Raw genomic sequence first — 26521 nt, 5'->3', positions numbered from 1 at the left:
GAGCGGGGTCCCCCATGCATGCAGTACTCCACTTCTCATCCCCTCGCCCAAGGTCAAGCCACTCAGATGGAGCTCCTGACACACCTGTCACAATCCAGGTGTGACACACTCAGCTCCAGAATGGTGATTCATGCTCATGCCACCACGGGAGGCTGACTCACTCAGCGGAGAGGCATACCTGACAAAGCCTGCATCACCTGCAGAGTCCCGGTGTGCATTCATCCCTTCAGCTCTCCCTGGGGGAAACAAATTCAAACTGTCTTACAGAAATGCTGCCAACTTTCAGTTCAGCCAACGCGCCAACAAAATGTGAGGCAAGGGCCCAGCGTGACGGCTCCATTGGCTAATCCTTCCCCTGCAAGCGCTAGGATTCCATATGGGCACTGGCTCATGTCCAGGATACTCCACTTCCCTTCCAGCTCTCTGCATTGTGGCCTGGGAAAGTAGCAGAGGAAGGTCCACATCCACATGGCATCCACATGGAGACCCAGAAGAAGCTCCTGGCTCTTGGCTTCAGATTGACTCAATTCTGGCCATTGTAGCCATTTAGGGAGTGAGCTAGTGGGTGGAAACCTCTCTTTCTCTCTGTAAGTTTGCCTTCCAAATAAAAAGAAATAAATCCTAAAAATACTCCCAGTTTCATGTGCCAGATATGTTATAAATGTTCCATCCTACCGATATAGAACAAACAGTTCTTGACTAGAATGAGTGGATATAGCTGTGTTCCAATAAAACTTTATTTACAAAACTAGATGAGCCAGATGTTGCTTGCAGGCCACAGTTCACCAGTGCCTGCTGTCATCTGTTTATAAATGTACACAAAAGAGCATGAGCATGGTGGAAAAGAGCATGAGCCACAGCTTGCAGCACTGAGTGGCATCCCACCTGAGTTCTTGTTCAAGCCTCGAACGCCCCACTTCTGGTTCGGCTCACTGCTAATGCACACAAGAAGGCACAAATGCTTGGGTCCTTTCCACCCCTGTGGGAGACCTGGATGGGTGACCACTGCTTCCTGGTTTTGGCCCAGTTCAGTCCTGGTTGTTGCAACCATTTGGGGAATGAACCAGTGGATGGAAGCTTTTCAAATAAGTCTTAGGGAAAAAAAAAAAAAAAAAGACACAGAGATGTGTGTATAAAAAGATATCCCTTTAATTTTGAAATTGTGACCTGGAAAGCAGGAGCCGGCAGAAGCAATCCAGGCTCCCTCCTTGGACCTGCGTCGTGCCAACACATACTGGCTCAGGTTTCCAACCCGGAGGAATCCATCATCAAATCCCTGTTGGCACCATCAAGTTTGGCGGAGCAAGGGTGCCCAGGCTCCTCTTAGCACCTGCCACTCCAAGGTCTTCCCTTTCGCCACCCACCCTCACGGGGCTGAGACCTCCTCCTTCTCACCGGGCTGTAGGTGACGCCCCTCCCAGCCGTCTTTAGGGCCACCCCCCAGTAACTGACAGTGCAGCACAGAGGTTCCAACATGTATCCCCAGAAGGGCAGTGGAGACCCAGAGCTGTGGGTCATGTATGACCAAGACACCTACCACAAAACTGCACACCAGTGGGACAACCTGGTGGGGGAGGTCCAAGTGGGCCATGAATGGGAAGTGTGCCAATGGAACGGGCACACACTGCCTGGGCACACAGCCGCTTGTCCCAGAAGAAACAGGAGCAGCTTGCAGCAAGCCTTCCGAAGAGAACCCGTGGTCACCTGGGGCCTACCGCAGCCGGCAGCAGCAGCCCACTCTGGCTTGCTCCCTCTGACGCCGCAAGCACCCAAAGCTCCATCTGAGGTGGCAGCTCTGGGGGCACACCCCCTCAGGGGCTGCCCAGACACTGTGGAAGACCAGAGAATGACCAAACACCACCCCCCCCCCCCATACAGCAGCCTTCAGTCTAGCCGGGCTGGCTGCAGTGGGGCACTGAGTGGCGGTTGGGCCCTGCCAAGGGTGGTGTGGGAGGAGGGCACAGCAGGAGCTGGGTGCTCCTGAGAACTGAGGCACAGGCCACCGCTTCCCCCGACACCCCGGGGAGGAAGACATTATTGCCTGTCTGATAGCACCACGGGACTGTACCCACAGGGCGGGCACCTGGGGTGGGGCGACCCAGGGCAGGGACTCCAGGGAGGCCTGCACTCCACAACCTGGCTTGTGACAACCCGTGTCACAACCCCTGCACAATAGACGTGACCCCACCCCCACCCAGCCTCAACACCCTCCGGATCTTAACGAGGTGGCTCAAGCACTGGGAACCAGGGCCCAACAACTTCCTCTTCCCGGTCTCCTTCGCACATTCCAGAAACAGCAACCCAAAGCGTCTAGCAAAGACAAGAGGGATCGGTCTACCTGGACCGCCAATCACAAGACCACAGAGGTTTCATCCAATCACAGCAGAGGGCTGGCCCGGGGGCGGGGCCAGGGGTTCCTGCCCTCACTGGATGACGCCGTCCGGCTGTCCATTCTGGGCGACCCGTGCAGGGTCAGAGGTGGGGGCCTGGTTGGGTGTGTGGCTCTGCAGATAGCGGCGGAAGTCTTTGACCATGGGCCGCAGGACCTGGATGAGGACGCTGAGGGCCGCCTGCGTGCCCTCCATGGCCTGGGCCTGACGTTCCTGGGCACAGGCCTGGAGCTCCTGTGAGCGGCGGATCATCTGCAGTAGGTCGTTCTGCTGCTCCAGGTGCTGGGCGATCTCCCTCACGTGTAGGTTGGTGACCCGCTGCTCCTGGATCAGCTTGGCCGAGTTGAGGGCTATGCGGCTCTTGAGGGCCTGCGGCTTGACCGTGGCCTCCGCGTGCTGTGCCATCATGTCCACCGGGGCTTCGGCCGCCATGGGTGGAGGAGCCTCAGCTGTGCAGTACTCCACCACCCCCTCCTCCAGCGTGTGGTAGGTGGTCTCCGCCGGGACTGTAGGGGTAGGGGAGAGAGCCAAGGCACAGGCAGGTCACTTTCTGGAAGTGAGGACACAGGCCAAGGGGGCATGAGGGCAGGGGAGGAGTTCAGTTCACCACCTTAATCTTGCCCCTCAACAGCCCCCGGGGCCGGCCCTGCATGTAGCAGAAGACAAATAAAAGAGACTTCCCAACGTTTTAGGGCATTTCTTGAATACCTGGCACGGGGCAACTCAGGACTTTGACAGACCCTCCCAATGACACCAAGAGGTGGGGCACTGTCAACTTCAAGTTCAGAAGCAGGGTCACAGAGGGACTTGCCTAAGGTCACACGGTTCCCAGGGCAGGGCCAGGAAGCATGTCCAGATCTGGCCAGCATGGGAGCCCAACCTGCTGTGCCTTCCCCACCCCAACCATGGGGCAGCAGAGGCTGGGTGATGAGGACCCTGCAGAAGCTGTCTGTGGCCACACAGCCCCACCTCTTTGGCTGCCATGCCCCTTGTGACTAGCGAGAATGGGACAACAGCAACTAAGGGGCCCAACCCATACCTCCCTGTCTCTTGAGTCACATGAGTCCAGGGGATTCCTAACTACCCTTCCTGGTCCACAGCAGGACCTGACAGACAGCAGGGTCCCTTTCCCCCTATTCAGCACAGCTTGGGCCATGGGACACTAACACACACCCTCCCAGTTCCTTCAGCCTCACCGAGACTCATTGGTGGCTACACTTCCCAGCCCATCCCGGAACAAGAGTTCACAGTCACTGGCACCCATTCCTTGCCTCAACTTCCAAATCCAACCCGAGCTAGTTCTGCCTTCACTGATAGCGTTCTTTGAACACTGCAAGGAATTTGGGGGAAGGCGTGGTGACTGATGGGGCCCCAGTGTGTGTGGAAGAGTGCGGTCACCAACTGTGTCCCCACTCTGCCAGGAAGCCCCCTTCTTCTCCCAAGTCCTCAGGTTTTCCCCAAGTGATGGTGGAACTGTTTACCCGTGTGCCTTGTCTGTCCTATGAGCCTTGAGTGGGGCCGAAGGCTGAGACACCGGGGCAGCCCTGGAGTGGGTCAGGGTGTGAAGTGCTACACGCTTGGGGGATGAATGAATGAGCAGGTGAACTCCGGGAAGTGTCTCTGAGAGTGTCCTCCACTCTGCAGACACACATGAAGTCCCAGAGTGAACAAGGTCATTTTCACCTGGGGAGCTCTTCTGAGACCCTTCCCCTCTGACCTTTGACCCTTGGCAGCCAAGCTTTCCCTGAGCAGGAGAGGGGTCACTCACTCTGTGTCAGGGTGACCGTGGCCGCGGCTGCAGTGGCCGTGGGTCCGAGGGCCACGGGGTGGATCTCGGTGGTGCTGGGCAGGCTGATGATGGTGGCCTCGCCCAGCAGGTTGCAGATTCGCTGCTGCATGGGGGTCAGCAGCACCGGAGCTACTGCTGGGCCACTGCCCCCAGTGCCACCGCCTGTCCCGGGCCCACCAGCGCCATCGTCCTCAGTGGGCCCCGGGGCCTCGCCGCCCTCCACGGCGGCCCGGACCTGGGCAACCTTGCGTCGGACCTCGGTCTTGAGGTCTGACCACTTCTTCTTGACCTCAGGTAGCTCCCTGCGGCAGGTGGCCACGGCATTGACCCTGCGCAGGATGCTGTGCCAGGCTGCGCTCTTGGCAGCCAGGGGGACCCCAGCGTTGAAGTGGTTCACCAGCAGGTGCTTCTTCAGCTCCAACTCCTCCACGATGATCTCCACCTCCCGCTCGGAGAAGTTCATCTTCCTCTTCTTAGCTGGCACAGCCATGGCCTCTACCCCTCCTCTCTTAAAAAGAAAAAAAAATTGCAATCCCCTGCACTACCCCAATTGCCCTCTTCTCCTTCCTCAGCCTCGTGCTTCACCCACCCACCCCAGCAGGGGCTAGGCCGGGCTTGCTCAAGGCCAAGCACCAGGCCTTTGGTAACCCCCTCGCTACGCAAAATGCGTAGGGCCCAGCCTCGACCCGCTCGGCCGCGGCCAGCCAGCTGCGTAATGGCTTCCTGAATCTGCCTCTTCCGCCGCGGCGTGCGGAGATCCGCCCACTTCCCTTTCTTCCCGCCTCTAAGTGAGTCTCCAGGCGAATCCATGCTCTTGATTGGTGGACAGCTCCGATACCGTGTCGGCCACTGGCTTATTCGATAGGTCACTCAACTAAGGGACACGCCTACTCACTTAAATCAGCCTTTTCATTGGTGCACAAATGCGCCTGTCGCTAGAGAGCGCTTCTATTGGAAAAGCATTTTGTCATTCAAAGAACTGTCTTACGACCCTGACACCGTGGGTTCAGGTATTTTATTGGTCTATAGGGAGTTCGGAGACCCAAACCCGGCCTCCCAAAGTTGATGTCTTTACCTTTGATTCACTTTTGGTCCCACCCACGAGCACAAACTGCCTTACAACTGCAGTTCATATTTCATTCTGTTCCCCTCCGTGCACGCCAGCTCCAGACACCCTTCCGAAGCCACAGTCTGAAACCGCGTTTCTCAATGCGAGTCGGACACGGGGCCTACCACCTGTCAATCAGACGATTTCGGCCTATCGCAACGCGAATGTACCCGCCCTCTGGCCGGCTCAGCCAACCCTCGCCTCCCTCCGTTTGAATAGGTCCCAGGCACCGTAGGGCTGGCCCGGCCTTTCCCCTCAATCCGGGTAGTTCGCAGGCAGGTCCCGCCCCCCTTCCCCGCCCCGGCGTGGCCGTCCCGGGCTGTGATTGGCCGTAGTTCGGCCTGGGGGCGTGACCGGCGGGGCGTGGCTCCCGGAAGCGGCCCCTCCCGCCCGCCTGCCGGCTTCTCGCAGCCCGCGCTCGCCATCCGCGCTCGCCCTCCGCCGGCCCGCCGCCCCCGGCCCGCGCCCGGCGCCCCAGCCTCGCGCCCGATGGTGAGCAGCGTGTTGTGCCGCTGCGTGGCCTCTCCGCCGCCGGACGCCGCCGCCACCACCACCAGCACCTCGTCGTCGCCGGCTGCCGTGGGGGACCCGTGCGGCGGCGCCGTCTGCGGGGGTCCGGACCACCGGCTGCGCCTGTGGAGCCTCTTCCAGTCCCTGGACGTCAACCGCGACGGCGGCCTGTGTGTCAACGACCTGGCCGTGGGCCTGCGGCGTCTGGGCCTGTACCGCACCGAGGGCGAGCTCCGGGTGAGCGGTGCGCGCGGGGTCGGGGTGCGGTGGGGGACCCCGAGGAGGTGGGCTTGACGGGTCCCGATACCCTCCCTGGCTTCTCGGGCAGCTCCCGGAGGAGCGTGGCAAAGGGGGTGGCCCCTGCCTGACACATGGACACCCCGTTTGTGCCGCAGTGGCAGTGGGCTTCCTTGGGGACCCCTGTGAGTGCAAGCGCCCCTAGGGGACAGGGCTGTCTGTGAACGCGCTGGGCGTTCGGATGGACAACAAGCCGCTTCCTGCTCGGACTTTTTTCCCCAAGTGCGGCGGCTCTTCTTTGCCCTCTGACCTCGAGGCCAAGCTCATTGTCAAACACCGCACCCCATCCCGTTTCCAGAATCAGGATTCCAGGGCATCCCCACCCCGCACTGCCCTTTTCCTCGCCTTTCCATGTCGCCCCGGGGCCCGCATCTAAGCATGTGGGAGTTGGAGAGAAATAAAAATGGGAACTGGGTTTCTGGCAGGCAAATCCGTCCACACGTGGGCGGTGTGACTGACAGTTCTCGTGGCTGAGGCTCATCTCCCGGAGCGGGGTGGTTAGGAGGGGGCTCGTGCTCCCTGGGAGGACTGGAGTACCCATGGCATGGAGGAACCCCAGGGAAAATTCCGTGTACCAGTGATTGTGGTCTACCCTTGGCTGGGCTGGGGCTTCCCTGGGCCTTGCCAGACAAAAGCTGTCCTGTCTCATGGGTTGTTTTTCTGACTCCCATCGGTGTCTAGGGACCCTTTCCCAAGTCTGTCATTTCCTGCCACCTGCAGGAGTAAGCCTGCCCAACGCTTTACCCAGTAACCTGCTGCTCGGTGCATTTGGACACACAGCAGTTGGAGAACCTTCTCGGCAGGTGTCAGAACATCTGGTAAAATGCTCTGCCAGCTGGCCGGGTGCACCTCAAGGGGTTAACTGCAGCCGGGGGAGTTCTGGCTGATGGGAACCTGCCCAGTGTCAGTCTGGAAGGACAGAGGAGGCGCTGGGCAATGTGGACTCACCCGATGGCATCTAGCAGATTTAGACAGGTTTTAGGTACAAGGGTAAAGGCAGTTTTCGGCCAGCGTTGTTCCCCAGCTGTTCCCCATTCCTGTCTGATGAATAAGTGAATGGCTGGACGCTATCAGGGTCTGTGTGCTTGAGGGCTGGGACCTCTGTGTGGGAGGGGTGAGGGATGTGTGCCATGGCTTGATTCCTGCCACATCTGATATTAATTCCAATCTCATAGCCCAGGGAATGAGGGGGAAGACGTGAATCTGCTCAGAGCGAACTAGGAGAAAGCGAGTGCTTGGCTTCCCATTGTTGAAAGCAAACCTCCTGTGACTCCGGGGGAGCCCAGACCCTTGGGTTCCTGTGATCCGGTTCTGTCTCCTTGGGGGTGTGGGCTTGCTGTGGCCTGCTTCTGCAAGCCTTTCAGCTTTTGAGCACTTCAGACTGGAAATTAGAAATTATGAATGATTCAGTTTCAAGTATTGTACAGAAAACCTGCCTTTTTTAAATAACTGGGCAACAGGAAGTCAGCCAGGCCTCCTAAGACCCCCCCATCAGCATTTCCTGTCAAATTAGCAACTGGACTAGAGGGGAACTTGGGGCCTCTGGGCTCAACCTGGCCCTTCCCCCCCCCCCATAAGAAAGGAAGCTGCTTGTCTGTCCCACAGGAAGCCTTCCAGGTGGTTCCCCGAGGGCCATGGGACTCCCCAGGCCTCCACCTGCCTTCTGACCGCCTGGGGCCAAGTGTTCTTTCAAAGAAACAAACCAGCCAGTTTCTCTGACTCCTTTGAGACTGTCAGGGGGAAAAATGACTTAAAATGGCAGTGGGCAGAGCAGCCCGTGGCACCCGGCCAGGGAGATTTTCTTTGTAAAGGGCATGCAAGGAAGAAACCAATCCAGGGACAAAAGGAGGGAAGGGTTTAGAGTGGAAAGAAAGGCTGAGGAGATAGGGCCAGAGTTACTTATAGCTTCGCTATTGAAAGCATTTTCATGTGACCCAACAAACTGTCTGAAATGTAAAGTAAAGTTTAGCGCTCAGGCATTCAATTAGAGGAAGTGGGCTAGCTGGGCTGCGTCTACACAGCCAGCTTTCCGGTCCAAGTGGGGAGCGGGGAGATTCCAGATGAAGTGCTTGCGCCGACCTGTGGCTGTGAAGAGAAGGCAGAACGGTACAGTGGCTTGACCCTGTTTCACAAGGTTCCAACCGACCATGAAGCAATCAGGCCATGCCCGGCGTGGTAGCCTGGTGGCTAAAGTCCTCACCTTGAACACGCTGGGATCCCATAAAGGCACTTGTTCTAATCCCAGCAGCCCCACTTCCCATCCAGCTCCCTGCTGTGGCCTGGGAAAACAATTGAGGACAGCCCAAAGCCTTGGGACCTTGCACCTATGTGGGAGACTGGAAGAGGCTCCAGGTTCCTGGCTTTGGATCAGCGCAGCTCCATCCATTGCAGCCGCTTGGAGAGTGAATCAACGGATGGAAGAGCTTCCTCTCTGTCTCTCCTCCTCTACATATATCTGACTTTGCAATAAAAATAATTAAATCTTTAAAAATAAAAAAGAGAAGTCATCAGGCCACTAGTGGGTTAAAGTGGAGGTGGCCCTGGAGCCCTTGGCAGATTCCTGAGTCACTTGTCATTCTGCCTTGTTGCTGAAGAAAACGAAGAGGATACCAGGGGTCCAGTGTGGTTGTGCGGCCGATTAGGCCACTATCTGCAACATCTGGCATTCCGTATGTGCACTGGTTCAAGTCCCGGCTGCTCCCCTTCCCATTCCGTCGCTGCTAGTGTATCTAGGAATCGAGCAGAACATACCCTAAATACTTGGGAGATCCTGATGGAGCTCCTGGCTTCTGGCTACAGGCCGGCCCAGTCCCAGCAGTGACAGCCACCTGGAGAGTGACCAAGCTCTCCCTGTTTCTGACCATCTGATGCATAAAAAGAGAATGCCACACCTAGACTTTGGGATGACCATGAAAAAGGGGAGAGGTCTTTTTAGAACGAACCCTTTTTCCAAAACACGTGCAGACAAGGTCATCCAGAACTCTCCCTGTCAAAAACTGAGAATGTGCGACCAGCATGGTATAGCATGATGATCCCTGCCTAACGCGCCGGCATCCTGTTTGGGCGTTGGTTCGAGTCCCAGTTGTTCCACTTCCATTCCAGCTCCCTGCTTAATGTGCCTGGGAAGACGGTGGAAAATGGATCGAGTGCTTGGGTCCCTACACCTACATGGGAGACCCTGAAGAAGCTCCCAACTTCAGACTGGCGCCGCTCTGGCCATCGTGGCCTTTTTGGGAGTGAAGCAGTGGATGGAAAGCTTCTCTCTCTTTCTAAAATATGACCATTCAAAAAATATGTATTTTTATCAGAAAGGCAGATTGAGAGAAGGAGATACAGAGTGAAAGAGCCTCCATCCGCTGGTCCACTACCCACATGGCCATAGTGCTTGGAGCTGAGCTGAGCAGGAGCCAGGAGCTTCTTCCAGGTCCTCCACATGGGTGCAGGCTTCTAAGGCTTTGGAACGTCCTCGATTGCTTTCCCAGGCCACAAGCAGAGAGCTAGATGGGAGGTGGAGCAGCCAGGATACAAACCAGCACCCATATGGGATCCCAGTGCGTGGATGAGGACTTTAGCTGTTAGGCTATCATGCCAGGCCCAAAATGTTATTTTCAAAAATATATATATACTTAAAAAGACAGACTTCACCCTGGCCTATTTCTCTCCTTGACCATAACAGTATATAAACATGAGGCAATCTGTTGCTTTGAAATGATTGAATGGGAGAGCACTGATGGCCCACTGGTATTGCCTAATCAGAGAGTACCTTTGAACTCCATACCTTACAGGTGTTTAACCATCCATAGGGAGGTGTTTACTAAGTAGCCAGACTTAGATTAGATAGTCTACAGGGGGTGGGAGGGGGGAGCCTTTTTCATAGAGAAAGGCTTTTAGTTTAGGGTCATGGCCCACTAGGCAAGGAAGTGGGCTGTTTGCCATGTTTGCCAGCTGGATCGAGTTCATAGATGAAGCTGATTGTGTTATACTAGTGTTGTTGCAAAATTGGTTCCTGGCTCAAAGTCATGATCATCAAGTCAGCCACAAGTTGTTTTTTTCTAAATGAGTTGATGATTTGACAAGGAGGCTGAGGTCCAGACTCTGGGCGCAGGTGATGAGTCAAGCTGTGGCAGAGTGCACCTCAACTTGGGGCCTCTGTGGGAACTGCTCCTGGGACGCCCCGAGTCACACATTGCTGCGGTCTCACAGAGACCACAAGGGAGTGACGGCTCCCAGCTGGCGCTGGGGTGCAGCTGCCAGTCCTGCTGCACACAGAACTACTCTGAACTCCAGGAGTGAAACTGCTCACTCGGCGCTGGTCACCTTAGACAGAGTCTTCACAGAGAAATTATTTATTTGAAAGCAGGGAAGGAGTGAGCTCACCTGTCTGCTGGTTCACTTCCCAGATGCCCAGGAGCTAGGGGCTCATCCAGGTGTCCCTGGGAGAGGTGGCCAGGTTGAGACGTTATCTGCTGCCCCCGCCCCCCGTGTTGCACATTAGCAGGAAGCCAGAGCCCAGAGTGGGACAAGGACTTGAACCCTGTCACTCCAAGACAGTGTTGGCACCTTGAGGTCCTGTCCCGGCTACTGTGCCAAGCACTGCCTCCACCTTTTCTTTCCTTTTATTTTCTTAAGACTTATTTATTTTTATTAGAAAGTTAGACTTCAGAGAGAAGGAGAGGCAGAGAGGCAGATCTCCCATCTGCTGGTCACAACAACTGAAGCTAAGCTGATCTGAAGCCAGGAGACTCTTCCTGGTCTCCCACGCAGGTGAAGGGTCCCAAGGCTTTTGGGCCTCAACTGCTTTCCCAGGCCACAGGCAGGGATCTGGAAGGGATGTGGAGCATCCAGGATACAAACTGGCGCCCACATGGGATGCTGGCACTTGCAGGTGAACGGTTAGCAGGCTCTGCTGCCACACCAGCCTGTCCTTGTACCTGATAGACTTTGTACCTTCAAAATCAACACCAAGAAGTGACGCAGGACTCTTAAAGTGTACAAATTACGGTGCCACCTCCCTGTCACCTCTGCTGCGGCTTCTCCTGCGCCTCTCCCATGGTGTGCAGTGCACCCGTCTTACAGCTGCCTTGGCTGACACTGGAAAGTAACAGCCCGCACTGTCCCACCCAACGGAAGTAGGCAGGGAAGGGGAAGGGGACAGAGAGGTGCGCGGTTTGGCTCTGGTGATGGTCCCACGCAATGCAGGAAACTTGGGGCATACATACCAATTGGGTGACCAGGACAGTGTGCACAGCCTGGGTTCAAAGGTCAGTTCTAAGGCTTGGTGACTGGGGGAACTTGAGCAATGATTCACCCCCTCTGGGTCTTCCTTTCTTTGTCTAAAATAGCTGCATGAGGTCCCAGCCTGGGGTGTGTGGGTTAAATGAGATGACAGAGTGTGTAGAGTGATTGTGGGTCTGGCAGGTGGGCGTCCCCCACCAGCTGACTTCCCCCCAGCTGTCCAGAGTGAGTTAGAGGCATGTGCACATTGCCCCCACTTTGTTTAGATGAAAACTGAAATGCGGTCTGAGGACATGGTGCGAAGGGTACACAGGTGGGGTCAGGGAAAGCTGCCACCTGCGGCACAGACGCCCTGTGTGGGCGCTGGCTCGCATCCTGGCTGCTCCACTTCTCTTCCAACTGCCTGCTAATGTGCCTGGGAAAGCAGTCGAGGACGGCCCAAAACCTTGGGACCCTGCACTCATGTGGAAGACCTGAAAGAGGTTTCTGGCTCCTGGCTTCAGATCTGCTTAGCTCTGGTCGTTGGGGTCCCTTGGGGAGTGAACCAGTGGATGAAAGATCTGTGTTCCTCCCTTCTGTATATCTGCCTTTCCAATAAAAATAAATAAATCTTTAAAAAAAAGTCACTGTATTTGTTTTCTTGGTTTGTGACAGTGACGTGTGCGTAAGTCCAGCTCAGCATTTCTGGGTGCCCAAGACACCATGGCAGGCGTATAGGCCTGACCTAGAACCTGAGAAAGGAAGTATATCCTAAAGTCGCATCTTCCTATGGAGCAAATCCATGTGTGACAGAGAGGCCGGAGTGGCCACTTAGGCCCTTCCAGCCACGGCTGGCTTTCCAGGAAGCTTGGGAAGCAGGTGAGTCACAGCTGCTTTCCCACGGGGTTAGTGGGGACACAAGATGGCAGCTGCCCCTTGCTCCTGCTGGTGCTTGAAGCTGACCACGTTGTCCCTCAGTCCTGGCCTTCGCTCTCCCCATCCCCTCTCACTCTGCTGGAGCGGTGGTTGCCACCAAAACCACTCCTGTGCAGAAGCTCAACAGAGCATGCCGGTGGGCCAGTGTGGTAATGCAGTGGGTTAAGCCATTACCTGCGACACAGACATACCATATGGGTGCCAGTTTGAATCCCTACTGCTCTACTTCCAATCCAGTTCCCTTCTGATGTCCTTGAAAAGAAGCAGACGATGGCCCAAGTCCCTGGAACCCTGCATCCACGTGGGAGACCTGGATGGAGTTCCAGGCTCCAGCTAGGCCAGGTTACTACAGCCACCTGAAGGTGAACCTCCCTCCCTCTCTCCCTCTCTGCGAGTCTGCCTTTCAAATAAGTAGATTTTAAAAATCAAAAATAAAACTTTTGTTTTTATTTGAAAGGTAGAGTAACAGAGAGATCTTCCATTGGCTGGTTCACTCCCCAGATGGTTACACTGGCCAACGTTGAGCTGATCTCAAGCCAGAGGCCAGAAGTTTCTTCCATGTCCCCCATGTGGGTACAGGGTTCCAAGGACTCGAGCCATTCTCCGCTGCTTTCCCAGGCACATGAGCAGGGAGCTGGATCAAAAGTGGAGCAGCCAGGACTGCAGTAGGCCTGTTGCATATGGTAGCTTAACTGGCTGCACAACAGCACTGGCCCCTAAAATAAATTCTTTTATTTACTTTTATTGCAAAGTCAGACATACAGAGAAAAAGATCCTCCATCCGATGATTCACTCCCCAAGTCACTGTGGCCGGAGCTGAGACAATCCGAGACCAAAAGCCAGGAGCCTCCTCCAGGGCGCTCACAGCTGCAGGATTCCAAGGTTTTGGACCATCCTCACCTGCTTTCCCAGGCCACAATCAGGGAGCTGGGTGGGAAGCAGGACCGCTGGGACTAGAACCAACACTCATATGGAACCTTTGCATATTCAAGGCGAGGACTTTAGCTGCTAGGCCACCATGCTGGGCCTGAAATAAAACCTTAAGAATACAGAGATATAAACTAGGTTAGTTTAAACCAGTTTTTGTGGCCAACATGCCCTCACCCCACCCCACCCCACCCTGACCAGCTGTGTAGGATGTCTGGCAGGTGGTGGGAGCTTCACCCCCTGCAGTACTCGCAAACTCCAGGCCAGAGCTGGGAGGATGGTTCAACGTCCTGAATTTTTTGTTTAGTTTGAGCTTGAAATTTTTAAAGATTTTATTATTTTTAAGATGTACTTAATTCCTAAACAGTGGCAATGGCTGGGTTAGGGTTAGGCCAAGCCAGTCAAGAATTGAATCTCTTATGCGATTGCGGGATCCTAAGCACTCGGGCCACCTTCACTGCTTCCCCAGGTGCAATGGCAGGGAGGTGGATTGGAAGTGGAAGAGCTAAGACGGGAACCAAACCGATGTCCTTGTCGGATGCAGGCAGCAGCTTAACCAGGCCACCACACTGGCCCCTGAAGTTAGTTTTAAGACACTAGAAGCGTTTAGTGTTGCCTTACCATACCTGCTGGCTTGCCATTTGCCCTAGAAACGGGGAAGGAGAATAAGGACGGGGTGGCTAGAAGAGTGTGGCTCCTACTGCTCAATGCTGGATTGCTTTGAAAGACTTGAGTCTGAGGGTTGTTGGGTGCTGGCCTCCAGAGCAGGTTCAGCCCAGCCCTGCTCAGCTCAGACCAAATCTGAAGGAGAGTCATGTTCTTGTCAGAGAAAGAAAAAACATTCCACTTTTAGGCAAACACCTGCTTTAGAGAAAAGGAAAAGATGGCGCTGTGTCCGGGCACTGCCCTTGGCCTGGATCCTCACCCGGAGGAGAAGCAGCCTACCAAAAGCCCCAGTGCTTCCTCATGGTCCGGCTTGCACTGGCTTTATTTGCAAGAGTTTTCTTCAGGGACTTTTGCCCAAAGCTGGTTTCTCTTCCCAAAATGAAGAGATTTTTTGCTTCTCCCCGCTGCTGCAGCTCTGTCTTCCTCAGGCCCTCAGTTCTGTCCATGTGGGCAAGGCAAGCGCCTGACTTCTCTGGGGGTCGAGTCACAGGCGCGAGGAGGCTTCGCAATCTCACAGGCCCCCTAGGGTGGCCAGGTGCTTCATTTCAGAGGAGGCAGACATTGACCTGGACCTGCGCAGCTGGGCCTCCGGAGTAGCCAGTGGCCACCGTGATCCGTGTCTGGTGGATCCTTCGGCATCCTGGCCCGAGTGTCCCGCCCTGGTGCACGTTTCTTCCATCCACCCGCAGCACCTGTTCTTTGTTGGCCTTGGTCCCAGGCATGGGTGTGCCACTGCAGATCAAACTCAGTCAGTGTGTGGACAAGGCCTTCTCTTGGGCTCATTCTGACAGAGCCACACCTGATCAGATGAATCCAGGACCATATCAGTGTGACGGTCAAATGCAAGCCGGCCTTGGTTTTTGAATTTTAAAATGTTAAGAGTTGGACCCTGTGTGGTAGCCTAGTGGCTAAAGTCCTCACCTTGCATGCACCAGGAACCCATATGGGCACCAGTTTGTATCCTGGTGACTCTGCTTCCCATCCAGCTCCATGCTTATAGCCTGGGAAAGCAGTCGAGAATGGCCCAAAGTCTTGGGGGCCTGCACCCACATAGGAGACCTGCAGGAGGCTACAGGCTCCTATCTTTGAGTCAGCTCAGCTCCACCCATTGCGACCACTTGGGGAGTGAATCAGCAGACAGAAGATCTTCCTCTCTCTGTTGGTCTTCCTCTTTGTATATCTGACTTTCCAATTAAAAAAAAAATTGAAACTAAATCATTTTTTTAAAATGTTAAGAGTCTTCCCTCTGACAAGTTTCTGTGTTACTAACAGCTAGGTTAGGTGGTTCATCACCAGACTGGCGGAAGGGGCCTTGGCTTGCCTGGAAGGCGGCCCTGGAGTGCTGGCTGGGCTGCCCAGTCCCGTGGGCTCCGTGGGACACATGCTGACTTACCCCTGGAGAGCCAGCCGTTCTGTTAACGTTGAGTACCAGGTCCCGAGACACACTGTGACCTTGCATGTTGTTCAGTGGGTTGCTTCTGCATGTAACTCAGCTTCTGCTGTCCCTGAGAGCTACAATTACAGAAGGGTCCCTCTCCTTCCTGTCCCAGGATGACAATGTGTAACCCAGGAGACACGAATGGTCTACCGGGTAATGCTAGTTCCGGTGGTGCTGTGAGGTAAGAACAGAAATGTATTGTATTAGCCCATAAGGAAATCAGTTGCTAGTATTTTAGTATAAAAATATTGGCAGGGCCCAGCGCAGTGGCGCAGTGGTTAAGGTCCTCGCCTTGCACGCCCGGGATCCCATATGGACGCCGGTTCTAATTCCAGCAGCCCCGTTTCCCATCCAGCTCCCTGCCTGTGGCCCGGGAAAGCAGTCGAGGACGGCCCAAAGCTTTGGGACCCTGCACCCGCGTGGGAGACCTGGAAGAGGCTCCTGGCTCCTGGCTTCGGATCGGCATAGCATCGGCTGTTGCGCTCACTTGGGGAGTGAATCATCGGACAGAAGATCTTCCTCTCTGTCTCTCCTCTCTGTATATCCGCTTTTCCAATGAAAATAAAATAAATCTTTAAAAAAAAAATTGGCAGAGGGGCCAGAGGGTTGAGGGTTAAGACACTGCTTGGGATGCCACCATCCATATTGTAGCACCAGTTCAAGTCCCAGCTGCTCCACTTCTGATCCAAGTCCCTGCTAATGTGCCTGAAGTCTTTTTTTTTTAAGATGTATTTATTTTTATCAGAAAGGTAAACATACAGAGAGAAGGAGATCAGAGAGAAAGATCTTCTGTCCACTAGCTTACTCCCCATGTGACCACAATAGCTGGAGCTAAGCTGATCTTAAGCCTGGAGCTTCTTCTGGGTCTCCCATGCTGGTGCAGGGTCCCAAGGCTTTGGGCCATCCTCCACTGCTTTCCCAGGCCACAAGCAGGGAGCTGGATGGGAAATGGAACAGCCAGGACACAAACTGCCACCCACCTGGAATCCCAGCGGATGCAAAGTAAGGACTTTAGCCATTAGGCTACTACGCTGGGCCCAAAAGCAGAAGTCTTTAAAATAATAGAGTGAAATATTGTTTTTTCTTTTGATTTCCTTCTTGACACTTGTATTATTTAGATTTATGTTATTCAGTTTCCAAAAAGGTATCTTCCAGTATTGTTGTTCCGGTGACCTTAGTGGTTTCCGCTGTGGTCAGTGAGCAGGCTTGCTGATGGAGTTCGTGCCGGTGGACTGAGGAGTGCTTTTGAACTGAGCTGGTTCTTAGCGCATTCGGGAGAATGTGTGCTCTGCTCTAGGCGGAAGGCTAACGTCCCTCACGTGCTGGTCTGAGTACGCGGGCTGGAACTGTGGACTCGTCTCCTTTTCCTTGCTTGGTTTTTGTACCTTATGTTTTGGAGTTCTGTAATTAGGTAAAAGAAACATTTAGGGTTGTCATAGCCTCCTGATTAATTGATGGCATGTTTATTTAGAAATTATCCTCTGGGGCCCGGCGCGGTGGCGCAAGTGGTTAAAGGTCCTCGCCTTGCACGCCCGGGATCCCATATGGGCGCCGGTTCTAATCCCGGCAGCCCCGCTTCCCTTCCAGCTCCCTGCCTGTGGCCTGGGAAAGCAGTCGAGGACAGCCCAAAGCTTTGGGAACCTGCACCCGCGTGGGAGACCTGGAAGAGGCTCCTGGCTTCGGATCGGCATAGTATCGGCCCATTGCGCTCACTTGGGGAGTGAATCATCGGACGGAAGACCTTCCTCTCTGTCTCTCCTCTCTGTAAATCCGCCTTTCCAATGAAAAAATAATAAAAAAAAATAAATCTTTAAAAAAAAAAAAAAAAAGAAATTATCCTCTGTTCCTGGTCAAATAGCCACTCAAGCTTTCTTTTTTTAAAAAAAAAAAAGATTATTTTTAACTTTTTATTTGAATAAAGGCAGAATTTCAGATAGAAGGAGAAACAGAGCTGTTCCGTGTAGTGGTTCCACAGCTGGAGCTGAGCCCATCTGAGGGTGGAACTTCTTCAGGCGCCCTCCTCTGCTGCTTTTCTAGGCCATTAGAAGGGAGCTGGATCAAAAGCAGGGCGGCCAGGACTTGAACCAGTGCCCATATGAGATGCCAGCAGCCAGGTGGAGGCTTAGCGTGCTATGCCATGGCGCTGATCCATTTTCTTTTGCTTAGTGTGGATGTGGTCTTTCCATCCTTTCGCTTTGAACCTGCTTGTGACTTTCATGTAACATGTAGCTGGATCTTGCTGTTTTATCCAGCCTGACGTCTCTGTTAATTGGGTTATTTAGCCCATTCACCATGGAATCTTAAGTGGTGTGTTTTCCCTTCTTCCTGCCATTGTGCTGTGGCTCTCATAGGTTTTACTTCCATATATGTTAAACGCAGGGCTGGGTCTTTGGTGTGCTAGGTTGCACTGTTTCTTGGTGAACACACACACATGCATGTGCCTAGGAGAGCTGGAGCTGTGCCCAGCTGAGCCAGGGGCTTGGAGCTCAGTAGGGTCGCCCCGGACTGCCTCCCACTGCCTCCGAGCTGGAGGACGAGATGGAGGGTGGCGCTGGGACTCTCAGTAGGGGAGCAGGCATCCCACACTGTGGGTCCAAACCCCATCCCGCTTAAAGACTTGCCAACACTAAGTCCTCCGTGTCACCACACAGTTGCCCCAGAGTAGGGACTGGCACCATGTGCCTGGTGCCTCAGGGATCCTCTTCCTCAGAGCCCTTGCAGTGCACATGGGACCTGCCAGGGATCGGTTCTTCCAGCTTTTTTTTTTTTTTTTCAAGAAAGTCTTTTTCTGGACAAAATTTTCTGGGTTTGCTTTGTCTGTCTTTGTGGGTGGGGTGGACAGTGTCTGGCAGGAAGTTCCCCGTGTGGGGCACTTGTCCTTTGTATGGAATGAGTCTTTTCCCCTCTAGCTGCTTTTAGGATTTCCTCTTTATCACTGGTTTTCAGAAATGTGGCTGTGATGCTGCTGAGTTAAGGCTTTTTGTTGTCATTGTGAAGATTTATTCACTTATTTAAAAGGTAGAGTGAGAGCGGCCCCAAGTAGATGCTGCAACCACGTGTGTACCAGCCAGAACCCATGGGCCTGGAACTGTCCGGAACTCCCACATAGGTGGCAGGGACGCCGATCCTGGGGCCTTCATCCACTGCCTTCTCAGTCGCATTAGCAGGAAGCTAGATTGCAAGTGGAGACCAAGGCATGAGCCCAAACTCCAACATGGGATGTTGGCTTAACCTACCTGTACCACACTGCCAGCCCTGCTTTGCTTTGCTTTGCTTTCTTTCATTTTTTAAAACGATTTATTTTATCTTTATTGAAAGGCAGATACACCGAGAAGAGAGACAGAGAGGAAGATCTTCCGTCCAATGGTTCACTCCTCAAATGGCCTCAACAGCCTGAGTTGAGCCCATCCAGAGCCCAGAGCCTCTTCCGGGTCTCCCACACAGGCGCGGGGTCCCAAGGCTTTGGGCCGTCCTCCACTGCTTTCCCAGGGCACAGGCAGGAGCTGGATGAGAGGAGCAACAGCCAGGATTAGAACCAATGCCCATATGGGACCCTAGCACATGAGCGGCGAGGACTTTAGCCACTAGTGTACCGCACTGGGCCCCGTCCTTTTCTTAATCATTTATTTTTATTTCAGAGATTAAGAGAGTGGGAGGAGGAGATAGAAAGATGTGTTTCATTTGTTGGTTCACTTTCCAAATGGCCGTGGCAGTCAGGGCTGGCCAGGTTGAAGCCAGGAGTCTGAAACTCCATCCGGGTCTCCCAGGTGGGTGGCAGGGACCCAACCCAGTACATCAGCAGCAAGGAGCTAGGTCAGAAGTGGAGCAGCCAGGAACTTGATGCCAGCACCCTTGTAAGCTGTGAGTGGCTTAACCCCCACAGAGCCGCTCTGTGAAGTCTTGACCTTTGGGATGCAGTTACTTGGGATATTTGATGGTTGCAGGGCTTGTGTTTGGTGGGACAGGAATGCCACTTACCCTGCCTTACCCTCCAGCTCCTCCCAGCGCCCTCCCTGGCTGAGGGAAGAAGAGCTCTTCCAGCCTGCCCACATGGTGGCTCCAGGGCGGCCGCCCTCTTCTTGCTGGTATTATGTGTGCAGACAGCCCCTGCCCTGGCCTCTCAGCTGGAGGAGGGGCCTCTGCCTGGCGCCCTGCTTGGTGCTGTGGCCTGGGCAGCCCGGAGCAGGAAGCAGGGGCAGTGGCGGGACTTGCCTCACTGATGCCTGTTCTGCTGGAAATGCTGTTGTTGCCCTTGATCCCACAGCTTAAAGACATTGTTTCATGGATTTAGCCTGCACCGGCGGTTGTTATAGCTAGGAAGTTGGATTGATTCCTGTTCTGTTTATTTCTTTGGAAGGCAGAGTGACAGAGAGAGGGAGAGACAGAGTGAGGGATTGTCAACCAGCTCATTCACTCCCCAAAACATCCATGATAGCTATGTCTGGCTCAAGCCAGGAGCCAGGAACTCCATCAGGGTCTCCCACATAGGACAGGGACCCAAGTACTTGGGCCATCTCCTCCTTTTGCAGGTCCGTTAACAGGGAGCTGGGTCAGCAGCCAAATAGCTGGAACTTGAAGTGGAGCTCCCGGAGGGCTGATTAACCTGCTGTGTTACAACACTGGGCTCCCAGACATAGATTTTGAACTTAAATGTGGGCAGCAGTGTCTTAGCTGCTAAGTCACATGCTTAATCCTAACTGTTTTTTGTTTAGTTCGCTGGTTGGTTTGCTATTACATGAACTCAATTATTTTCCCAATAATGGTAATACTATGACTAATAATTACTCTATAACTTTAGACATTTATTTTCATCTTTGTCTGCTGGTTCATTTCCCAAATGCCTGCTATGGCCAGGACTGGACCAGGCCAAAGCTGGGAGCCAGGAGCTAAGACTCCATTTAGGTCTCCCATGTTGGGGGCAGGGACCCCAAACCTTCTGTGGGTGCATCAGCTGAAGCTGGCTTGGAAATGGAACAATCAAGACACTCAGACACTCTGATAGCGCATGCTGGTGCCTCCAGTGGCAGTTTAGCCACTGTTAGGTCTGTTCCAGCTAACAGCAAGTTGCTGCTCTAAAATGGTATATTACTGGGTTTGTTTGTTAATGCAGGGAAGTAATGAGATGATTCTGTTACTCTCCATGTTTTGCTATCTTAAGGAACTGAACCAGAATCGCACAGCCAGTCCACAGGGAGCCGCCTCGCAGCAGTCCTTAGGGCCTGGGGATCATGGACATTCCCCACTAAGACTTCTGCTTGGGCCCGGCGCGGTGGCGCAGTGGCGCAGTGGTTAAGGTGCTCGCCTTGCACGCCCGGGATCCCATATGGGCGCCGGTTCTAATCCCGGCAGCCCCGCTTCCCATCCAGCTCCCTGCCTGTGGCCTGGGACACAAAGCTTTGGGATGCTGCACCTGCGCGGGAGACCTGGAAGAGGCTCCTGGATTCGGATTGGCATAGCATCGGCCGTTGTGCTCACTTGGGGAGTGAATCATCGGATGGAAGATCTTCCTCTCTGTCTCTTCTCTCTGTATATCCGCCTTTCTAATGAAAATAAAAATAAATCTTTAAAAAAAAAAAAGACTTCTGCTTATGGGCTGGACAGTGGCCTCACAACAGGAGCCTGGGCCCACACGTGAGGTGCTCTGGGGCCTGGCTTCAGCCCCCAGCTCCTGCTGGTCCAGTCCCAGCAGCTGCCGGCACTGTGGACAGACCCAAGGATGGTCATGCCCACCTACGTGTGCTCTCTGTCAAGTTTTTCCAAAACTAGGAATAAGCTGTTTTTAAAGTTGTCCTTTCACAGGGACGCACAAAATCCTCCTCATAGATCTATACTCCCCCCATATATACCTCCCCATATAGCCTGAAAATGTGTCTGAACCTGGGCGCAGTCACTACATTGTACTAGGGTGTGTGTGTCCCAGACTCCCCCTGATGCTGTCTACTGAACTTTGCTTGGTGTGTGCTTGTAGTTTTAAAATAGTGGGAACACAGTAAGTGTTTTTGTCTATTGTGAGAAAATTACTCAAGGGTCCAGCACAGTAGCCTAGTGGCTAAAGTCCTCACTTTGCATGCACCAGAATCCCATATGGGTGCTGGTTCAGGTCCTGACTGCCCTGCTTCCCATCTAGCTCCCTGCTTATGGCCTGGCAGGGCAGTTGAGGATGGCCTCAAAGCCCTGGGACCCTGCACCCCCATGGGAGACTTGGAAGAAGCTCCTGGCTCCTGGCTTCAGATCAGTTCAGCTCCAGCCATTGTGGCCAGTAGGGGGTGAATCAGTGGATGGAAGATCTTCCTCTCTGTCTCTCCTCCCCTCTGTGTATTTGCCTTTCCAATAAAAATAAATAAATCTTTATTTTTAAAAATAGTTTTATTTATTTTTTTAAAAATGATCTTACTTAGTTGATTAGGGTACAAAGGGTCAAGGGCTACTGGAAAGTGGGTTAATACCATTGCTTCCACGCTAATATCATTTTCCCCCCCTGTATCTGGGATGAGGGGAGAAACAAAGGGAAAAGCCCCATCCAGCCTTTCACCCATCCCAGGTCCCCGATGTGAGGCACACTCCAAGGGTCCTGCTCAAGCAGTTTTGATGTTCAACAGGTCTGAATTGCTGCCAATCTCACCATTCCAATCGCCATGAAACCTATTCAGAATCCACTGGCTGACATGGTCTCTTCATGGTTGGGGTTCTGAGATCAGCAGTTCAGTTGGAGGGATCTCCAAAGAAACTTCATCTGAGATGATCCCAAACCTGATTCTTGTGTGACTTTGCCAGTACAGGGTCTGGCACAGTCCGTTGCACCAATCAGCTTATGCCCGTGCTGGTCATTGCAGTTGCTGGGTCAGTTCTGTTTCCAGCTCTGTCTTCCACTTGAACCAATGGATGTTGTAGCCCAGCCATATCCTGCCCACTTCATACTCGGTCCTCACACAAACCAGTGAGAGCTGCAATCTAGTCGGGGTGACTCCTCATAACCCCCACCAGGCCTTCCCCCTACCCTGGTTCCTATGCTGCCAGAATGTACTGCAAGCTTGTTCAGTCTGTCCCACATCCCATTTAGCTCTGGTACTTGCCAATGGGTATTGAAGCCTAGTTCAATCCAACCAACTTACTATCCAGCCCACACACATACTGGCAGGTGCCTTTCTGTCTAGCCACCCCCCTGCCCCTGTCTTAATTTCCGTGCCCTCCAGTAGGAGTGGTTACCCACGAGAGAGGTGCCCACTATCTCTCTACTAGATCACTCCAACTTCTGGATTATGCACTCTCCAGGTGGTTCTGGCATTTGACTTAACAGAATTGGCCCCCAGTGCCAGGTTCTGCCATCTGAGGTGGCAAAGCCCAACCAACCCTCACCCCCTCTAATTTTTGCTTGCACCAGTCGGAACAGTCAGCCCTATCTGGACCCTTCCCAATCTAGCTCACATGAGGCCCACAGTTGTTGTAGCTCTGCCTGGTCTGGTCTGCCCCCATCCCAACTCATGCTCTCCAGTGGGAGTGGTTATCCAGCAGGGGAGCCCACATTCCCCTGCCAGCTTTGCCTCCTCCCCCCCAGTTCTCACAAGTGCTGTCTGGGTGCTGCAACCACATCTGATATGGCTCACCTCACCTTGGAATTCCTTAATGTGCACTGGTATGTGCTGCAACCGGAACTGGTCTGACCCATACTCTATGCTGGCGCTCAGATTCACCAGTGGTTGATGTGAACTGGTCCAGCCTGCTTTGCCCCCCGCCTATGCCATAGGTATGATGGTGGGTATCTTCCTCTGGCCTGGTCTGGGTTGCTCCATATTGTGGTTCTTGCGCTTCCGACAGAGGAGTTTCACAAGCTGCTCCCTCAGAACCACTCCCTATGCCAGGATTTGCACATACTGGTGGTTCCAAGGACCAGATCTCATTGCTGGCCTTCAATCCATTCCAGTTCTTGGTGTTGGCTATTTCACCCCAGCCAAGGCTTGTCCATACCCAGACACTGCTCACACATGGCTCAGTAGGGGCAGAGACCCAGCCTAGTCCGTCCTACATCTACCCACGTTCTCCAGAGCGCCAGATGGTGAAGGCGTCTAGCCTAGCTTGGTGCTCCCAGCCCCAGTCCACATTTGTGCTTAAGGAGATTACAGCCACACCTAGACCAGAATGCAGCCCCCACTCCAGCACCCTCCCGTGGGAATCCCAACCCAGCAAGGATGTACTCTTACAGCTCCCTAACTGAGTCTATTCCCAGCCCTAGATTGCGCGTGTGCCAGTGGTTGCTCTTACCCAGTTGGCTTAGCCCCTCACTTGTCTCAGCTCTTGCCTTTGATGCTGTGGTATAGTATCCCTGTCTCATGCAGACAAGTTGGTGCAAGAGCCCAGGTTGGAATGACATGTGCTCCATCCTGATTTCTATTCTTTTGTAAGTTTGCTTGGCCCTGCCCAGTCAGCACCCTTCCAGTTGCAGCTCAGCCCACCCCACATCCTATTTTAGGATGCACCTTCTGGTGGTGCTGCCTTGACCTGCCCAGATTGCCGTCGGTTTCTTTACCCGTAAGTGATGGCAGGTGCCATAGTCTTACCTAGCTCAGCCCAATGCCACCCCAGCTTGCAAGCTAACCTGCGGGGCATGTATTTCCACAGGGTTGGGCCCACACTTCCCTCTCAGAGTCTACCCCTGGACCTAGTTCTCTCGCGTGCTGGTTAGTGTCTTGACCCTGCCAAATGTGACCAGTCCACTATCCCACCACCCAGTCAAGTAATGGTACCTAGCCCTGCTAGACAGGCCCCCACCCACAGCTTTGGTGTGGACTGGTATGCGGTAGTCAGTGGTACTCTATGCTAACAGCCCATCTCAGGATTCCTAATTGGGCTGGTGAATCAGTCTGGCCCAAGTAGATCTTATGGATGCTGCCCTCCAAACCATCAGGTCTCAGTCCCACTCTTGCCGTAAAGTTTCTTGACCGTGTTACTGGGAATCACCAAGAATTCATCTCTCACCTACACTAAAGCTAGCCTTATTCATGGGTGTCCCTAAGCAGCTATTTCATATCATAAATACCCCAGAGCTCGCCGCTGGGCGGTTAGCAGGCAGAGCCTGACACCATTTGGTGCACTGGCCACCCAAAGCCAAGGACTCAGTCACTGCCTTTCGGCAGTGGCTTTGGCCTGAATCCCCAGCCTTGGATCCGACCTGGCAGGGGCACCCCTCAGAACCACCACACTGTGGGGGGTTGCAAGCCGCCCCAAAGCCCAGAATCCCCAAAATAAATAAATCTTTAAAAAAATAAAATAAAAAGATTACCCAGGGCTGGTGTCATGCAGGGCGTTAAGCCACCACTTGCAAATACAGCATCCTGTATCATAGTACCCGTTCAAACCCTGGCTGCTCCGCTTCTCATTCAGCTCCCTGCTAATGTTCCTGGGAAGGCAGCTGAGGATGGCCCGGCTGCTCTGGCTCCTGCACCTACATGGGACTCCCAGGTGGAATTCCTGGCTCCTGACTTTGGCCTGGACCCAAGCAGACCTGGCTGTTGTGGCCATCTGGGGAATGAACCAGTGGGTGGAAGCTCTGTCTGTCTCTCTGCCTGCCAAGTGAATCAGTAAATCCTTTAAAAGTCCATGGAAAATGAAATCAAGAGCTAAGTTATTTTTTTTGGAAAAAAATGAAACACGAAATTTCTTTTTACTTAGGGTCATTTGCTCAGTTGAGTCTACAGATATGACCTGTGCCTAGCCTCCGATCCTCACCTGGAGGGACCCTTGGGAGAAGGATAGCCGTGGTGGGGGCATGCGTGCGTTGTTAGGCATAGGCTGGCGCAGGTGGGCTGCCAGAACTGGAGGAGTGTTAAGCGTTGTCTCAGAGGTGTGGCCAAGGACTTGGAAGGCGTGTGACGCGGTGGCGAGGGCCAGCCCGGAAGCCGCCCAGGTGGCTGTTGGAAGCCTCCTCTGGAGCTTGTGTCTGCACCTCCTTGCAGAGTCGGCCCTGGCTGCATGCAGGCAGTTGGCCCTCTGTGATTGGAGGGCTGGTGCCGGTGGAGATAATGAGCTAGGTAGTGTCGGCAGCGGTGATTGGCTGGGCCCTGCTGCAGTGAGAATGCAGGCTGATACTGGATCCCGAGCTGGGGTGATGAGCGAGGGCCACTGAAGAATTGGGAGCTTGAAGTTGCCCCTGCCTCCGGGGCAGTCTGGTGGCTGGCCGGCTGTTATTTTCCCCACTGACTTCAAAAAGGAAATGTCCAGTCTCCTGCAGGCGTAAGTTTTCTCTGAGGAAGCTGTGGTGACTTGCTCTCCTCCATGCCAGCAGCCAGCAAGACTCCCTCAGCGTGAGCCACTTCTCAGGCCGGGCACGGTAGACAGCCGTGCCTGCCGGCGCGTCTGCAGAGGCGGGGTGGCTGCTGCATGCACAGCTCCCGGGCCTCTCTTCCCAGTAGCTGGGGGACCAGAGGAGACCCTTGGCACTGTGGTCCCATCCCGCAGAAGTGACCAGTCACCGACGGTGGCCTCAGGAGGAAGCCGGCATGCTGCGGATGCTGTGGCATTTTCTGGCGAGCTTCCTCCCTGGGGCTGGGTGCCAAAGCCCCAGGGAGGGGGCCGGGCACGACGTCCGAGGCACCCCGGACCCTGCGCAAGGAGAGCAGGTGGTGTCAAGCTTTTTGGGAAAGCCGGAAGGAAGGGCTGAGGAGACCGTGGAAAAGAGACCCACCATCCTGCTGGTGGTCGGGCCTGCAGAGCAGTTTCCTAAGGTAATCGTGACCTCAGGCGACCTACCTGCCCAGCCTTCAGCTGGCTGTGGTCCTTCTGGGGGAGGAGGGGATGTTGTTTTAAAAAAGATCACTGTGGTTTCGCAGTTTAGGGCCAAGTGTTAGGCAGTGAAGGAGCTGAGGGCACATCCGTGGGCGTCCTGGGACCACTGTAACGGCCACCCTGGCAGGGCCGGTCGCTGAACGCAGGAGGGCTGGACTCAGTGGGCTTGCTGAGGGGTGTGTCGGTGTAGTCTCAGATGTGGCTGCTGGAGTGAGGTGTTCCCTAGTGTGTGGCAAGGTCACTCTCTTCAGCCCTGAGCCTGGGCTGTCCCCTGAGTCCTCACAGGAGCCGAGGTCAGCGTTGATGCGAGGCGCGGAAGGGGTCAACAGTCGAGGGCCCGTGGGGCTGAAGCACAGATCTGCACGGAGCTTTGCCCTGTACTGCCTCCACACTGTCTGCAGGAAGCAGCCTGGATGGTGCTCAGTGTGTGTGCAGACTGATAGAGAAGTGGTCCCTGTCGCGAGGGT

General features: G+C 54.2%; 2 protein-coding genes across 5 annotated transcripts in view; one reads left to right on the top strand and one right to left on the bottom strand.

Moving 5' to 3' along the window:
* Positions 1–1265: 1265 nt before the first annotated feature.
* NAIF1 (nuclear apoptosis inducing factor 1) lies at positions 1266–4809 on the bottom strand. Its single transcript, XM_041004620.1, has 2 exons — positions 4159–4809; positions 1266–2896 (listed from the first exon to the last, which is right to left on the bottom strand). Exons 1-2 carry the CDS (start codon positions 4667–4669, stop codon positions 2424–2426), a joined length of 984 nt encoding a protein of 327 aa, XP_040860554.1. The 5' UTR covers positions 4670–4809; the 3' UTR covers positions 1266–2423.
* Positions 4810–5701: 892 nt separating this feature from the next.
* SLC25A25 (solute carrier family 25 member 25) overlaps positions 5702–26521 on the top strand; it is a 32656-nt gene continuing 11836 nt past the window's right edge. For 2 of the 4 annotated variants that reach the window (XM_040963039.1, XM_040963040.1), the window contains exon 1: positions 5702–6034. In XM_040963039.1, the coding sequence (XP_040818973.1) occupies positions 5777–6034 (258 nt within the window). In that variant the 5' untranslated portion in view covers positions 5702–5776. Of the gene's footprint in view, positions 6035–25768; positions 25994–26521 lie in introns of those variants that run through there. The other 2 variants (XM_040963041.1, XM_040963042.1) reach the window with 1 other exon arrangement.

This window comes from Ochotona curzoniae, unplaced genomic scaffold (assembly GCF_017591425.1).
Source record: "Ochotona curzoniae isolate NIBS_2020 unplaced genomic scaffold, NIBS_Ocur_1.0 scaffold_3208, whole genome shotgun sequence".
NCBI classification, from domain to species: domain Eukaryota; kingdom Metazoa; phylum Chordata; class Mammalia; order Lagomorpha; family Ochotonidae; genus Ochotona; species Ochotona curzoniae.
Note: the sequence above shows the minus strand (reverse complement) of the source record. Positions and strands in the feature narration are given on the sequence as shown.

What these genes read in the sequence shown, in the direction of transcription:
- NAIF1 (XM_041004620.1), bottom strand. Translation starts at nt 4,669, where the DNA reads ATGGCTGTGCCAGCTAAGAAGAGGAAGATGAACTTCTCCGAGCGGGAG. An exon ending in CACGGTCACCCTGACACAGA is followed by an intron (nt 2,897 to 4,158) that starts GTGAGTGACCCC and finishes CTACCCCTACAG; the next exon opens with TCCCGGCGGAGACCACCTAC.